The following is an 18208-nucleotide window of genomic DNA, read 5'->3' as shown; positions in this document are numbered from 1 at the left end:
ACACTCAGTCATCCACCATGCACACCCACACAGAAACATAAATACACACACACACACTAAATAACACACAAGGATTCGCTGCAAAGTAGCTGATTGTGAGCACAATTAACACAGCAAAGACGGAGCATGAAAGATTCGCAGAAATGTTTTTTCTCCGTCCCCCTCTGCTTCATAAAAGCAATGTTTAGATTTGTCATAATCTTCAGTTTGCTTTTAATTTAGCAGTCGTCAACACAAACGTCTGCAATGCCCTGCTATGCTGTGAAGCAGAAATGAGACCCCATGCAGGCCACCCACTCACAACCGCCCCCCCACCTCCTCTATCCATACCCACCCAAACACACACACACACGGTTACAGCCACAAGGCACAAGGTCAAGTCATTTAGCAGAGTTCAAAGGCCTTCACAGACCCCTCAGATCTATATGAACCTACAACGGCCAGCCAACGATGAGGGAAAAGATGACTTTCTGAAGCAAGATGTGGTTTCCATGTGTGTCTATGTGCATGGACGCCGCATGCCCCTGTGTTGATTACCCGGCGTCTTCATTGGCGCATATGCCTAATGTCACTCAGCCTCCTCATCGCAATCCTAAACTTGGCCGTCTGGTGTGCACCAGCGACCTCTGACCTCCCGTGCAGCCGAAGCTCGACATGACACCCATTAGCAGCTGGAGCCGAGGGGGGCCCGGGCTCAGCCACTCAGCCCAGACACAAGGTCAAGTGAAGGTCACGCTTAGACTAGGTGCTAACTTGCCAACTCGCTCACAGCCACTCACGCAATTGAAACCCACTTTTTCCTCCTCTCTTCCATCCATCATGGCCCGGAACAATTAGTTACGCCGAGTTAGGAGAGAGTTGTTTTGGTTGTCATTGCCTCCATCTGTAAAGAGGGTGGAAAGCAGGGAGGGAGGAAAAGCTGTAGGAGGAGGAGAGGGAGTGCAACACTAGACAAGGGGAGACAATAGGTGAAGGACAGCAGGAGGCTATGGAGGGAAAAGTAACGATAAGATAAAGAAGAAAAAAAAAAGTTGGGGAGTCAAGAGCAACCAGGGTAACAAAAAAGGGGGAGAATGAAAAGGAAAAGATTGGGAGTTATGGAGAGGACCGAGCAGACAGCCGTGCTTCACATCAAGCTGGCTCCAATTAGCAGGTGTGCTCTCAGACGCTCGCTCTCCCTCTCTCTCTGGTCAGGGAAGATGTATTTTTCTGCCTTTTATACGCATGTATTTATGAAGTGGTAGGAGATCTGAGGGCCCTTAGCATAACAGCCTTTTATTGTTTAAATGTGGACTGCTTGGTCCCGTGTGCTTAAGTGATTTAGGAACCTCACAACTCCGGTATAAGAAAAATCATAAACGCTGAGACAAACCATGTGGGTGGACTGTAAAAGGCACCGAGGAACGGGCCGACAAAAAGCAGACACACATTCCACTACTAAAGGGAAACTACACTTAATTAAACACCCAAGACACAACTGGAATAGCGCCCTGTAAAAAACTATTAGTTTCCCCTCTTCAGTGGAATAACATAAAGTTGTCTTCTGACAGAACAGAGGCTTGTCTCATAAAGAAGTTTCTAAAAATCTTTTTTTTTTTTAAAGAACTGCTGTCAAGATTGAACAAGGAGAGGGAGAGAGAGAGAGAGACGAATGCAGAAAGAGAGATCAAGAAATGAATAGAAAGAGAAAACACTCCACCCTCTGAGGGAAAAAAAAACCCTCTCCTCTCACTACATCTGTCGCTTCTCGTGGTCTACATGTCCCATGCACAGAGTAAGAAGTCAAATATAAAAAAATTAAATATGTTTATAATAAAATAAAATATATATAGTAAAAAATATATATATAAATAATAAAATAAAAATTATAATATATATAAGAAAATACAAATTATAATATATATATATATAAGAAAATAAGAAAGTATAATAAAAATATATATGTGTATATTTCGTATCTATTTTATATTTTTATATTTATTTTTATATTTTAATCTAAACACTTTTAATCTTTAGTAGGAATGGCAATAGTTTGATTTGACTTGCTATGCGCTGTTGTAATCAGGATCCAAATGGTGCCACATGTTACAGTGATGGCATAGATGTCCTTCATTACACATCTGCAGTAGCGCTTGAGAGACGCGACGCACGCTTTGTTATCCCACTTTTTCCGAGTGTCAATATCCCACAGAGTTTACAGAGAAATCTGGCAAACTTCCACTCCAACAAAACTGTTGACTGCATTTAAAATAATTACATTTTTCTTGCTTTGATTTCGAGCCAAAATCGCGACGTCGGGCTCTCTGTTCAACCAGTCACAGAAGTCTGCTCTTTGTTCAGCCAATCATACGACAGTTGGCCACGTATCCTTTTGGGCGATCCATCTATCTCCACTTCATCCTCATGTCCTCGACTCTGCCAAAACCCCGAATGGATAGACAGAACAAAAAAGGAAGACAAATTTCAAATAGAAAAACTCATGCGCATGCTGAGAAAGTGTTTCATTACTTTCAAAAAGATTGTCAAGGTTTCAGTCAAGGCGCACATGATCCTTGTTTCATTTCTCTGCCATTCTCTCTCATTTTTCTCTTCTTTTTCCACAAATAAATTACTAAACGTGTGAGTGAAACCACATGCTTGTGTGTGTGTGTCGGTGTGTGTGTGTTTGTGTGGTTCCTTTGCTTGTCCAAAGTGAACTGACAAGTGCAGGCAGTGGTTCCATTAGCTGGCAATTTGCTCTCAAGTTGTCCGCGAGGGAGAGGAGGAATGAAGGAGTGTTTTTTGGCAGGACGACGCACATGGCTCTGCTTAGGACGAGTTAAGTGAGGTGCTCACACACATAATCCTAGGCCATCATTCAAACACTCTCGTAGCACATACACTCTCAAAACATGTGAATATAACCGCAGCCTAAATGGAGATCAATGCCTCAAATAATGAAAATGTAAATCTATTGTAAACATATTTACTTGATAAAGCCATTGATAAATGAGTGCTAAAAAGTCAACGCTAAGTAGTCTGAATATGACTGTGCCAGCATATTGTAAAGACCAACTATATACGCTTCCTCTGAGTCCCAGAGAACGACGGTGTCCATATGGTTTGAGCCAGAGCATAAGTAGAGTACAAGGTAAACAAGCTTGACTGAGGTTTGTCCATGCATGCTCTCTTAGCATGCGTCTCTACGGACTGGCTCAAAACCTGGCCACTGAATCACACGCAGCACATACCTCCCTCTGTATGTGTATGTGTGTGTGTGTGTGTGTGTAGCATGTTTAAGAGTGAAAAGAAGAACTGTGGACAGACGGTGGCGTTTATCTGTGCATAAATTAAGAGCAGAAGCTGTTAATTAAAAGGGGGGGGGGAATAAGCACAGATAAAATAAAACTTTGCTAATCGGCTACTTGGCAAGGTGACCTCTGGGTGCACCGGGCGTCATTCTAGGACCCGCTGTCCTGCTGGGCGAGTGGCACAGGGGGGTAATGTGCAGGTCCGGCTATGAGCAGCAGGCAACTGGTAGACCCCCCCTCCTCTTTACTCTCTCTCTCTCTATGTATCACTGTCTCTATCTCTCTCTCCCCCCTCCTTCTCCGCCCAGAGCGTTATTAGACTCAGGGCTCCGCTGCGGCTCCAAACAGCTCAATGACAACACACAGGGCCTGCCAATTAGAAATAATTAGACAGTCATTTCAGTGGCAAGTCTTTTTAAGTGCATATATAACGATGCAATGATGCTTATTAGCCGGCCTGAGCCGGCGAGGACCAGGGCCTCAAACGCTTTGGCGCTGGAGAAAATAATTATGCCAGTGATCACAAAGCGAGCTGCACATCTCTGTACTTCACCTCCACGCGTTTCAAAAATCCACTTCATTAGCTCCCGTAATTAATCCTCCATTAATTGCAGGAAAAGCCCAGTTTACCTCCCTTCGTTTCTAATTATCATCTTATAAATAGTTATGGTTCTAATTAATGTGTTCATTAGGCAGGATATTTCTCTCAAAGCCTCGCTGGGAGCCAAAGGTCCGGCTCGGCTCTCTCTGAAGCCTAACCAGCCAGAAGGTGAGGCCATCCTGCCTGCATTTGCTTTTATTTTACTACATTCAACCTCCTAATTGGCATTTAAAACCCAATTTGGAAGAACTTCAAGAAGCTTAAATAGGAGAGAGAGACAGAGAGAAGGCAGGATGGAAAGAGAGAGAGATACATTTGGTGTTCATTTTCCTATGCCAGAGCTAAAAGCGTTTCTGTCTCCGTCTTTCTCTTGGTCTGGCCAGACGGATGAGGCTTTTCACTGTCATAAAGTGAACACAATGAAGGCTGATTGCATGTATTAGTCTTTGGCATTATAGAGGTTTTATTTGCAAAACATTGCACGTGTGTCTCAACCAAAGAAATAACAGTGGGGGTGTCAAACTTCTAATGGGTTTCAGTCATCAAACAGACACATTTTGTCTTTCGTATAAAGTAACTAGTCCGCTCTCTATGATACTTAAATTAATCACAAAGCTCTGCATTCATTCAAACAGCTTTCAAAAAGGAAATTACCCAGCGCTGTCAATGATTAGAGCTGTAAACTTCAAAAAACTTTTTTTTTTTAGGCAACCTTTGTTAAATTCAAAAACCTATATAAACATAAAGAACTTATACTGTAATAAGAATTTATTAAAGTTATTTTGGGAACACTGAATCTTCAAATATTGCAATGTTTGGAAAAATTTAATTAGTAAATCACCCTATTCCCAACTACACAGCTCATTATCTGGTCATTTTTATTTATGAGCCAGTACATTAAATGCTAATTATAAACAAGTGTGTCTCACTCTTGTGTACCGGTATATCACCATGAGTGGCCATCTGATAAAGTTATGAAGAACAAAAAACTAAACTAAACTAACGAAACAAAAAAAGATTTCTTCTAATTTGTCTATTTTACCAACACATTAAAGGTGCTAAATGCGAGATTGGGAGCATTACTATTGTCTCCACACGGCTCTCAACATGGTGACGGCTGAGCCGGCGGCTAGCAGCCGACAGTGAAAACAATGACAACAATTCAAACAGTGTTTACCTGGGGGGGGGGGGGGGGGGGGGGGGGGACCGGAGGATGGGTGCTACGCTTCTGCAACGGCTATAACCGCTGTATGAGAGCAGTTCAGAGTGGCGGCCATGAGCTAGCCGGTGGGGCACGCTCACATGCACCAACATGCACTAAAAGCACATACAGCCAGCCCGGCTATGTCAACAAAGCACGGAGAAACTCTGAATACAACACACCCAGAGGGAGAGAGACTTCATTCTCTGCTCAGGTAGACCTCTATATCTTTACATATCATTTTCTTGTTTGCTGCTATATTAATGCTCTGGATATCGTATAGAGAACCTTTAAATGCTTATAACAACACAGTTCATCTTCTCATAGAAAATGGGTTTAATCTTTCCACCTCCGCACTCAAAAGCGTGAAAATAAAGATATAAATGACTAGGAAAAAAAAGCTGTTACCTTTTATTAGGCACTATTGAGATTCTCTGCATCTTTATAGTGATTAATAGCTACAGTATGAGCATTTAACAACCTACCAATTTAACCAGTTACATGCACAGGTGACTTCACACGCCTTTGATGTCTGCAGAAAGAGCTGTTTGGATGCATCATCCGAAATGCAACCACAGTAATGATGTTTTCCCTGTATTACAAAATTTGAGAGTTGTGGGAAATACAGAATTACTCCTCTTTACGAGCTTATTAATGAGAGTGATGAACTCTTGAGTGTGAACGTTCTTTGATATCACTTTCTGATTTAAACACAAATCAGTGTGCTAGAGTCATTTCTGACGCACTGATTCGGCAGCTGATACCCGAGAGATTCCTCCTTCACACAATGACTAAAAGCACAGCAACTATCTTTCCAGCCAAGGCTATAACATAACATAACATAACATAACATAACAGGATTTAAGTGTCACTGCTCTCAGTTTGCTTAACAGATGGATAAAAAGAGAAAAGGGACATCACTTTGATGTTAAGCTAGTCTTTGTTTGGGACCACTAACTCCCTCATTTGATCGTCCACGTGAGAGGACCGGTGTGATGCCTTTTGTGAGGTGAATTTTGTGTGTGTGTTGCAAAGTGCAGACTGTACAGCTAGGTTGCTACCCAGGGGAGAGGCCTAGTGTGTTGTGAGCCTGCAGGATGGAGGAGTTCGGTGGAGTGGGGTGGTGGTGGTGGTGGTGGAGGGGGGTACGGCTTGGCAGAAGTGAGGGGTGAGGGAGGGGGGTTTTCCTCTGGCGGTAGAGGGGAACACTGCTTGCGGCGAGGCGCGGATGAAAGAGGCTGTCTGTGTCAGTCACTTATTCCTCCCTTTGGTAAATAAAGGTTTCTGACAACAAAGCCGAGCAGCGCTTGACTGGCCTTTACAGCAGATAAATAAAAAAGACAACACAGTGAAAGAGAGTAAGACAGAGAGAGAGAGAGAGAGAGAGAGAGAGGGGGAAAGAGAGATACACACAACAACAAACGCGTTCAGATCTCACGACTGGAAGCATGTTGATTTTTATGGAGTAGAGAAGACGCAGCCGAACTAAACCAGGTCATCTTTCAGTTTAAATCAACACTTTGCAAGTCCGGTAATAGGGGAAGAAGGAAGAAAGGGCTGAATGTCATCCTGTGGAAGGGGGGCAAGAAAAAGATGTTGAGAGTCCACGGGTTAACAGACAGATGGATGAAAAACAGCCAGGAGCCCGCTCTTAAATTCCAGTATAGTATACTCTAGACTAACCTGAGACCACTATAAAACGGCGAGAACACTAAGTGAGATACTGCGACTTAAAGAAGAAAAAGGATTTAGGGTTTGTTCGCATTCTTCCTCATCTTATTTCCTATCCATCAGCACCACCATTCCTTATGGTTCTCTCATAATGGCAAGCGGTTTTTGTTGAGGAAACCAGATTCCACTTGTCATGTCCTCAAAACACACTCAGGGCCGTTTCCCTTATGAAGCCAGCGACACCCAAAACCACCTGCTACATCACACACGGTCTAAGCTGTGTGAATAAATATATGTTGGACACAAATGCGCAGAATAATTTCCACCCTGTCACCTGACGGGGGAATTGCTGATCCAGGTGCAATGAAAAGCTGGGAGGCCACACTGCTCGCCCACAATAAAGTTCCCTCACCCCACCTCGGTCTTCCTGCACTCAACTGCCTTGCCTTCGCTTTCCTCCCCTTCTAAGACCTTTCCACTCCCCTCAGTTCCTCACCTCAACCCTCCCCGTTCTCCCAAGCCGCCTGGATGACCTTGCGCGCGCTCCGTGTCGGTGCTAGGCAGGAAAAGCTATCTAGCAGATGTACGACACCTCATCTCATACGGGGGAAAAATTGCTGTGTGAAATAAATACCAGGCCATCGCTCAAACCCCTGCGCACACACACACACACACACACACACACACAGGACTGGAGTCCTTCTGTGATCTCCAGTGCAGAAAGCAGAGCTATGGAGCTAAAACATCTAGATTACCTCATTCTAGCCGCAGCGAGACATGACAGGGTGGCCTAGTGGTCGACTGTCTCATAACCAAAAGTCCAAGGCAATGAGACTAGCTGGCTCTGGGTGCAAGTCTTTAGTCAACCCTGACCTCTGACCTCTGACCTCTCTGAAGGAGGACACCAGAATGTGCCTAAGGGGATCACTTAAGTGACTCATTATTATTATTATTATTATTATTACATCCTATGTTTCATGTCAGCGTTTGAAGCAGTAGACCATATCTAATGTAATCCGTTCTCGCAGGTCAGCCCAGTCGCACAAAAAGGCGTTAGGAAAAGCTAGTGACGTAGAATAAAAAGTGAGAAAGACTGCTGATGGCGGGCAGGAGGGGAGGTGGATGGGTCAACCATATATATAAAATATTATTATTTTTATCATTATAATTATAATAATATTATTATATATCTATGTGTCCATCAAACACAGGACTTTCAACCAGGAGACCAGTGTTCGAGACCGGTGTTTTGTTTTGTAGATTATGCTAGTGACGTTTTTTGGATGTTTTGTAGTGACGTTTGTCACGTGTTTTCCGTACGGATGTGACGTTGTTTCCGTACGTATTTTCCCTAGTTTACATATTTACTTTAAGCCCTATCATGACATTTTTCCTAAACCTAACCAAGTCGTTTTATTGCCTAAACCTAAGTGGTTCTGTTGCCCCCAACTGGTACTGCACCTTCATACATGCATGTAATATTCACGCCTCGGCGAAGCTAAACGTGGCACTGACACACTATCCTATGGTGGACAGGTGGGTCTATTACACGCTTTGGCGTGATATCAGGTTGAACAAGTGAGCCATAAAATGCCACATTTTGTAACTTTTAAGATGCAGCCCCTTACTGTCTGTGTTGGCTCCATCCACAGTCCTTTCTCCTTGCTCTAACTAAGCTGAACTCATCCTGGCCTCTGTGGCTCCGGGGTGGACTGAGACAATCCTGACTCCGGTCTGCTATCCTAGCATGGCGATTTAGCTTTCTATCTATCTCCTCTAGGAGAGAGACAGATAATTAGAAGTCTTACTCTCCTCAGATGAAGCTGCTCCAGTGTTAGCAGGGGCTAAACCCTGACGCTAGCACTCTGCTCTGCTAACTCAACAACACACACCTGAAATATTCATGAGGAAAATGTAAGCATTTGTGTGTGTGTGTGTGTGTGTGTATGCCCTGCGGTATATGCTCACCTATGTGAGTGCATGCACACATGTGTGAATATCCACCCATGAATGAAAAGCTCAGCTTCTCTTTGATGGGTCAAGTGGTGGATTTGTCGCACCTGCCATTCCTCCGTGCGCCTCTAAAGCGAAACTGTTAAGTGAATGAAGGCCTGACAGAATGACTGACTGAGCCACACACATTTAACCCCTGCTGTGGACGCCCATGAAAGCGCAGCACTACACCGCTCCGCCGAGCTCACCTAAAGACGTGCCTGTGATCCGGCTGTGATGAGAGGCTGCGTCGTCGTCTTTGTTGGGGAACTGGGTACACATCAGATCACTGTACGCCGCTGCTGCTGCCATGCTCCGCTCTGCTCTCCCCCAGCGGACTAGGCCGTGACACCCCCCCCCCACACTTCTCCGTGAACATGCATTCACGCAAATCTGCACATACATGCATACGCTCAATCAACCTCATGCAGGCACACACACACACACTCACTCACAGCCTGATATGCCTGCTCACATCAAAGAGAATAAACATTAATGGCAAATAGGTAATCTGCTCCTCTTGTCTGTTTTACATTTCAGGGCAAGATTGACTGCCTCTGGGGGACCCGGCCCTCCTCTGATTGAGGGCAGGAAAAAAAGGAGAAAGAGAGAACGAGAGGAGAGGAGGAGGAAGCAACGATAGATGGTAAACACATGATGGAGCATTATTCTTATTTCATGTATCTCTTTATTTTTTATTTATACATGAGAGATTGAAAAGAAGGTAATAATATCCCCTCCCTTCAACCCACGACGGCCCCACTATGGTCCTAATCTTCTCCCCTGCAATATTCCGATGCAGACGTTATTATTCTCATTTCTTCTGAATAATATCCCTCTCTCGGGCCTATCTGTTCTCTCTCCCGGTGCTCGCTTTTGTCTCTCCTCTTCATTTTCCTCCTTCAGGATCTTCTCCGCTCTCTCCCTCTCCGGCACTAACTCAACCTATTCTCTTCACACTTTTCCATTCTCTTCTAACTTCTCTCCAGTCGGAGCACCGTTCGGCCTCTTCTTGTTCCTCTCTTTCATATTCTGAGGGTGGTGCCGGGTTGGCGTGGCGTGGCTGGGGGTGGGGGTGGCAGGCAGCACCTCATATCCTATCTGCGTATCAATCATGAGGTCCTGTCCACTCAATGCTCCTCTGATCCATCAGCCAGCCTCTCAGCCAGCTCAGGCAGCCTCATCCACACACACACACACACACACACACATACACACACCACTGACTAATGACAGTCACCTGTGCACACCAACCTGCTTTCATTCCACAACCACAGTGGATGCAGAATGTGCAGCATCCAACAACAAAGCTGTATAGTACAGGACTTTAACACTACAGTCGCTCCTAGTACTGCAGAAAATACTTGAATGCAGGATTTTAACATAAGTTGCCTTAATTTCTCTCATTTAGGGGCATCAAAATGAATATTCTCTTTATTATCAATTCATATTATGGTTATTTTCTTGATTAATAGATTCATCATTTGGTCTATAAATTGTCAGAAAATAGTGGAAAATGCCTTTCCCAGAGTACAAAATGACCTCTCCAAATGGCTTATTATTCCAAATAATAGACCAAAAACCCAAAGAGATTCAGTTTACTCTCAAACAACACAAAGAAAAGTAGCAAATCCTCACATTTGAGGAGCAAAGATTATCTGTTTTTGGTTAAAAAATGACTGAAACGATTATCGCTTATCAAAACTGTGGCTGATACTTTTTTTGTCGATTGATAAATCAATTAGTCGACTAATCATTTCAGCTGTAGTCCCATTTATTATGCGACAAAACAAAAATTTCCACGGCATTATACTAAGGAGTGCACATGTGGCCGCCGACGACAAAGTTCTGCAGACACAAATTGCAGCTGCCATCACATAACTGCATAAATTCATCATCAATGCCATCATTTTGCACATCCCCACCTCCAACACCGCCTCCACCTCGTAACACCCCACCACGCACTCCCACCACCAGCCCAACCCACCTGCTCCTCGCTCACCGCTAAGCCGATTACACAACGCAACCCTCCTAATCACAGTACAGCGTTTGTAAACACCGATGTCATCGACTGTAGTTCTAAATCTCCCAAATCCCCTCCAACCTTCATCTCGCACCACACCAGTAATGCCATTTTTCGACTGATGTTTTAATCACCGGTGCCGCTGTGAGTGACTGCCGCTGTACCACAGAGAGAAGCGAGACAATGTGTGAAAACTGTTTGGACAAAATTCTCTCCATAAATGGTTTCAGTTCACCGTGCAACATGGACATTTTGTTGCTTGTTCTGAAGCCACAAAATGTTCTGTGAACATTAGGTTGGAGGGTTGAAGTGCGGTGTCTTTTTACGGCACCATCAACCGCTCTTATGTCAAAACGTCTCTGTTGCATCATCCATTCATCCTGACACGTCTGTAATGAAGATATTAAAACTCTTTTTCCTTTGTGATTAAAATGATCTCTGCTCTCCCCCCACAGCCATACACAAGTAAACAAAGGGCCTTGCTCGCGCATATATTATGACAACCTTTTCTTCAACTGTGCGTCTGTGCATGTTTTTATGTGTGTGTGTGTGTGTGTCCATGTGTGTGTGAGGGATTTAAAAACAGCACAGTTTACTGGTTCATTAGCACCAGATTAGCTATGCTAATGACATGGACCACCACACACAGAGACGTTGCCTTTATGTTTCTGAAAGGGATACTGACTATGACTCTGTGTGTGTGTGTGTGTGTGTGTGTGTGTGTGTGTGTGTGTGTGTGTGTGTGTGTGTGTGTGTGTGTGTGTGTGTGTGTGCGTGTGCGTGTGTGCGTGTGTGCGTGTGGTGCAGGTGTGTACACATTAGTCTCGCATGAATAAGTTATTCCTTTGCAAAAAAAAAAACGAGTGAGCTACACCAATAATAATTCAACAAAGTATGTATGGGTAATGATGTTTTAATTGCATTAATGAGTGAAAGGAGAGCCGCTGCCAGAAGAGATTTGGGAAAGGATTGAACTGGTGTTGAAATTTGACCTGCTGTCTCTCCGAGTGTTTCATTAATGGCTCACACAGTAAGACAGATAGTCAGGACAAACTGAGACACGAGTACGAAGCACACGCAACATACTAATCCAGATCTGAGACGCAAGTTTCCATGTGGCTCCGTCTGATGACATAAGACATCAATACGAAACGATGTGTTTGTTTACACTGAAGTAAACTTCCAAAAGTCTTATTGCTTTTTTAATAAGAAAAGTCTGCGATGGCATCTGTAATACAAACACCCAAAGAGCACTTCAAGGAAAAACTTTTTTGTCACTCCTAAATGATGTAGCCATCGTTCATCACTCCTTCTCTTCGGGTATTTTATACTCCGTCTTCAGTGCAAATAAAACATATGGCTTTCTAATTTAACTTATTTTGATCTTCTATATTGTTCACTCTTTTTAAAATCGTATAAGTGTGTTTCTTTTATATCTTTTCTTAATGTCTTTCTGTCAAAGCACTTTCAATTACCTTGTTGTTGAACCATGCTATACAAATAAACTTGCCTCGTTAAAAAATATTGTTAAATACATATTTATCGAAACAAGATTGTCAGTAAAACTACAATACTGAGTTCTAGAGTTAGACTTAGCAACGAAATGAATCATGAAATATTCACAGGCAAAAGTGAAAAATAAAGTGTGTGTGTGTGTGTGTGTGTGTGTGTGTGTGTGTGTGTGTGTATGTGTGTGTGTGTGTGTGCGTGTGTGTGTGTGGGCGTTACCTCCTGTCTCGGCTGCGTGACCTGTGTGAGCGGTGGCTCCTCCCTTTTTCTCTCTCTGTGCTGCGACTCCTCCTCCTCTTGCGAGACGAACTGTGAGACGAACTGCTGCTGGAACGTCTTCTTATCCTGGAAGCACGCGGACCAAAAACACATACAAATTCAATTGTGTTATTGGCAGGTTCCTTAAAACAAACCATAAATCAGACAGCATGCTTGTGGACAATTAATCATTCGGGGGATTTTGGAAAACGGGTAACATTGAAATATGTGAATTTGTTCTGAATGCCCAGTGTGGTTCGTGGAAAAAATGTGGTTCTCAAAATCGCTGAGAATATACATTTGTTTCTAATTTTACCATGGTCATTCAGCTTCATTGTATAGTTTCTCTTACTATCCATAAAACAAACATACAAAACCAAAATCAAACACTTTCCATATCAGCTCCCTCCTCACTTCACCATTATGCTCCACTCTGCCACAACAAGCACCATTTCTATTATTCTCTATGTTCATTCAAAATCATCATCTGAAATTCTTCCCTCTCCTGCACAAGTGAATGTTGTATCCCTAATTTGTTTTGCTGTTCATTTCAAGAGCAAATATGCCCTAGTGTCCCAGACAACCTCACCTACTATGAGCAGCGCTGACGGCTACTTTGCATTAGAGAACACACTCGTCTACGGCCAAGAGCAGCAGAGACCATGCGGGCTGCCCTACAGTTCCTCCACAGGGGCCCTTTGGTGCTCTGCTGCTCTTTAATGTGGCTACAGCAGTGTGTGCAGCGTCTATTTTCCAAACACCACTCACACCGCGTTCCTATTGATATCATGTAGCAGGAGGCATTTATGGGGGTGAATGTAAATGCAGAAACCCCCCTCTTCAACTGCGCAAACAGTTTGAGCAATATTCATTATTTAAAATCTCTTCCTTTCTTTCACCAAAGCCCAAAATACCCAAATCTTTTTTTTTAGCACACACAAAAAAAACACATACACGGTCCTATGGGAGCTCTGCAAGATAGAGGAGAAGAGAAGAAAAAGGGAAAGCAATTCAAATAACACAGAGGCTGAACTATCAAACCAGATTTGTACCACTTAGAGCAGCGCAGGAAAGATCCATTAGTATTCCAAAGGCTGGATCCCATGAGCGGGGCCTTATGAAATAACTTCCACAGCCCTCGCGTACAACCACTTCACACATTACACAGAAGAAAACACACACAGTAGTGAGCTGAGGGGTTTTGGAAGGTGGCGTTAGCTCACACATTTTCTCAGAAGCCTGCGCGAGTGTAACGTAATAAAAAACATAATGGCTCGAACACATGGGAGCGGGAAGCGCCGGTTAGCGCAGAAGCTTTTCCCTCGGATACAACACCTCGCAGGTTGGATTTCATGTCTCTCGTTCACTCACACACACTTTTACCCCCCGTCTTGCTAACGCTTTGTATCTCACACACATAGCCATGGACACAGTTACTCTCTTTACACATACACGTTAATTATGTGGTCACAATGTCAGCACCCTTCTGTTTTACCACATGTGAGGTCTCTTTAGTATGTATGCAGGTTGAAAATGCCACAGAATGTGTGTCCTCTTTCATATGAGCCTATTTAAGGAACAAGTTTCACACACACAAGGTCCTTGGTTAATTGATCAAAATGTATGGCTAATAGATGAGGGGCTGTAGTCCCATAGGGTTTACGCTGCCCAACCAGCCCCATCCCGTACAGACAGGCAATGACTTCCAATCAGCAGTAATGGACCTTGACCAAGCCTCATAAATAATTACCATCAACTGGCCTTGTCTGAACAGCCACACACAGCCAGTGGCAGCTGTGGATGGATGGAGGAGGCCAGGTCCAGCCACTAGCCACTTGTAAAGATGCCTGATTATTACTGAACCTCTCCCTTCCTCTGAAACTGCTAAATAACAAAGTGTGGTATTTTGGAAACATGAGGAGAAGCTTATAAAACAAATATAAGATAGTAACCTTCAGATTTTGTTCATTTTTCTGAGACTGGACACAAAATGATCCATCTAAAACAGCCACGTCTACTCTAAATGTTTTAGCAATGTTTCATCTCCAAAATCAAATCACCTGTAGCCAAAACACAGAAGTCAAAGTGCTAGTTTCACTTTTTATAATAGTGATCATACATATCATTTTTGTGAAAACCTTATGACCAACTAGTAAGTGTAGGCTCAATAAAAATGTGTCTGTTACATTTCATATCTGGGTCTTAGCAGAGTCCTTATGTGGCATTCATTAAACAGTATGGGGATCCTACTGAGAATAAATATTCCATCCTGAAAGGTGTCTTCAATTATCCTGAGCAAGGACAACTAACATTAATACCAGCCAGTATTCTTACTGAGGCCCCATTGAAAACAGAATAACTGAAATTTAAACAACTGTAACTTCAAAATCAGAATTCAACAAGTTTTTCTGTGATCTCTGTGTTTTAAATAAAGTTATTTGAGTTATTTCTCAGTAATGGCATCCCTCCATTCTTTACCGACATGGGTTTACCCTAGGGATTCACAAATATGTTTTTGAAGCTATAGAAAAACATTATTTTCCCATTTAAAAACACATTAATGCCAACTCCACACTAGGCCGTTTTCACAGATTTTTTTACATTTCACTTTAGAATAAAGCACAGGTATAAAGAATAAAATTAATGATGATGAATTCCATTTAGCTGCTTCATTGCATGCTGGCTCAATGTCTCAGCTTACTGGGATACTTGAATAGAACAGAGCTGTGAAAAAGGCATATCAGACAAATATTGGCAGTAAAGCTATTAGACGACAATACAATATACTGACAATAAGTTTTAATATTGACAGCAACTAGGTGATGGTGAGAACTCAACAATAACTGGGTTGTCGCTTCAATGAGGTTACATCAAACTCCTGAAGTTTAACAACTTAAACTGACTGCGGCTGCAAAGTCAGAGGGTTAGTCTTTCCACAGGGACCGTACATTTTAGCCTCTAATGAGCTGTAAAAAGAAAGCAAGCCACAGGAAATATGATGAGGCAACATTAAAAAGACAAGAAATGCAAAAACAATATTTTCTACCTTTGATTCGCTTCTGCATCCACAGAGAAGATGAGCCATTTAAGTTATAGGAGATGCTGTGAAACTTAGGAGCAGCACCCCTGGAGATGAAACACAGTCTGTCTGTTTATCTTTATAACATGTGGTCTTGCTCAAGGAAGCTTCAGCAGGACAGGCTACTCAGTCCTCATCCCTACTAGATGTGATTATTAGAGAAATAGAGCTTGTTGCGCACTCTCACCTCCTGTCTTTGTCCTTGTCTCTGGAGCGAGAACGACTCCGGCGATTAGACCTTTTACTCCGGCTGCTTGCCACCTTGCTGTTGGAGGATGAAGACGAAGAAGAGGAAGAGGAGGATGACCGGCGACGCTGTTTTTTCTTCCTCCTGCTCCGACTGTCATCCTCGCTATCAGACGAGCGCCGACCCATGCTGGCTGACTCTCAGCTGGCAGGACAAAACACAAGAGTAGGGTTACTGGTGAGCTCTCTGACATCTTTTAGCAACAATTTGATACAAAATCTAAACCTACAGTATCGACGTGAACACAGTAAACAGTTTAACAAAGCCAATACTACATTTCTCTACATATTTTTTATGGAGTGGTCTGCTGGGGCAGCAGCATCTCGGCTGCGGAGAGGAAGAGACTAGACAGAGTGATCAGGAAGGCCAGCTCTGTCCTGGGATGCCCCCTCGACACAGTGGAGGTGGTGGGAGAGAGGAGGATGATGGCTAAGCTGTCATCCATGATAGAGAACGACTCCCACCCCATGCAGGACACCATCTCAGCACTGGAGAGCTCCTTCAGCGACAAGCTGCTCCACCCAAAATGTGTGAAGGAGCTTTATCGCAGGTCCTTCCTTCCTGCAGCTGTCAGACTCCACAACCAGCATCCAGTAGACCACTTACATACAATAACTGCACTATACTGTGGAATGACTGTGCAATATCATTATCATTATTACTACTAAGGTGTAATTCATACTTTGCAAAAAATATATTTTTGGGAGGTATATGGTTGAGGAAGAGTTGTGATAAGGGTTGTGTTAAGGGTTGGTTTATGTCTATTTTTTAACTCCGGATGGATATGTGGGTTGTAAATAAACTTGGGATGCTGTTCATATATTTAATTTGGGATTTAAATAAATCCGGGATAGTTTATATATTATATTATATTATATCATATTATCATTCTATGATGAGTTATTAGAGGAGAAGTGAGGAAAGGGTAGGGAAATATAAGTTTTACTTCTACCTACTTCTTTTTGGACACTATTACTCTTGTTTTGTTTGTTATTATTTTGTATGTTTTTATTTATTTTATGTTCGAAATAAAGTCTTTCATTCATTCATTCATATCATTATTACTACTCAGGTGTAATTCATACTGTGCAATATTTTCAGGTGGAATTTCATTCATTCATTCTCACTGTGCAATATCATTTTCCACTTGTGCAATTTTGTTAATAGTCTGTTTATTGTCAAAACTGTATATACTGCTCCTTTTTTTATGCTTCCTTCTATTTAAATGCTTCATATTTTGTTACACTTTGTTTAGCTCTTTTTTGTTTTACTGTGTTAGCTGATGCATCTTGTTTTTTGCACTATCCCCTTTGCTGCTGTACACTGCAAATTGCCCCACTGCAGGACTGATAAAGGAATATCTTATCTTATCTTGTCTTATTTGAGACAGATAATTCATAGATCACACTATCTAATGTTACTTTGTTGGTTATTAGCTGTCACTCGTTCAAATATATATGAATACATATATATAAATATCTAGCAATAGCTATATCTGAATATCTAGCAGTATTTATCTAGTTATTTCAGTCATTCATTCTGACTGTGCAATATCATTTTCCACTTGTGCAATTTTGTTAATAGTCTGTTTATTGTCAATACTGTATATACTGCTCCTATTTTTATACTTCCTTCTATTTAAATGCTTCATATTTTGTTACACTTTGTTTAGCTCTTTTTTTTTTTTACTGTGTTAGCTGATGCATCTTGTTTTTTGCACTATCCCCTTTGCTGCTGTACACTGCACATTTCCCCACAAAGGAATATCTTATCTTATCTTATAAACAACATGTTTAGCTACTTTAACCATACAGGTCTAGTGAGGGATTTGGCTGTTGTAGCTCTCTAATACAACATGTACCATTGGTGTAGCTTATCAATTACATGGAGGGAAGTAACAGTTGTGTAATATAAATCACCTTTACAGCTCTAACAACACTGTGGTCGCACATGCAGCCAATATAAAAGAGATACATGTGTGTTTGTGTGGAGGCTAGTTAGCAGGCTAACTGTGCTAACACCACTATATATACTAGTTTTTGTTTACTCTGAAGCCTTCTAGTGGTGTAACAGTAACCACGTCTCATGCTGCAGACTGTAAACCTTACATGAAAGACATAAAAGTGTAGAAAAATCAACAATAAGTCGCCTTTAAATGGGAAAAGCCCCGCTCCTCTCCTCACCTTTAAATCGTTGTGAAGCTCCACAACTCAGCCATGCACTGCTCAGCTCAGCAGACTCTACGCGTCGAACCAGGAGAGCATCGATCGAGTCTAGACCAGGAGAATCAAACACAGAGCAATAGATTGATCTGGTATCATCATTGGGTTTGAATTA

At 42.5% G+C, this 18208-nt stretch overlaps 1 protein-coding gene and 1 long non-coding RNA gene across 3 annotated transcripts in view; one reads left to right on the top strand and one right to left on the bottom strand.

Annotated features, from left to right (window-relative positions):
- The window catches only part of LOC119491504, a 31879-nt gene extending 19556 nt beyond the window's left edge, over window positions 1-12323 (top strand). Inside the window, exons 2-3 of the long non-coding RNA XR_005207624.1 lie at window positions 9296-9401; window positions 9745-12323. This is a non-coding gene — a long non-coding RNA (uncharacterized LOC119491504). The remainder of the gene's footprint in view (window positions 1-9295; window positions 9402-9744) is intronic.
- Window positions 1-18208, bottom strand: part of rsrc1 (arginine/serine-rich coiled-coil 1) — a 132545-nt gene that overhangs the window by 114311 nt on the left and 26 nt on the right. For both annotated transcript variants that reach the window (XM_037775641.1, XM_037775642.1), the window contains exons 1-3: window positions 18055-18208; window positions 15812-16015; window positions 12507-12632 (exon numbers count right to left, since the gene is read on the bottom strand). The exon at window positions 18055-18208 is cut by the window's right edge. In XM_037775641.1, the coding sequence (XP_037631569.1) occupies window positions 12507-12632; window positions 15812-15999 (314 nt within the window). In that variant the 5' untranslated portion in view covers window positions 16000-16015; window positions 18055-18208. The remainder of the gene's footprint in view (window positions 1-12506; window positions 12633-15811; window positions 16016-18054) is intronic.

Source organism: Sebastes umbrosus, chromosome 7, assembly GCF_015220745.1.
Source record: "Sebastes umbrosus isolate fSebUmb1 chromosome 7, fSebUmb1.pri, whole genome shotgun sequence".
NCBI lineage: Eukaryota > Metazoa > Chordata > Actinopteri > Perciformes > Sebastidae > Sebastes > Sebastes umbrosus.
This window is presented reverse-complemented; position numbering and strand designations above follow the sequence as displayed.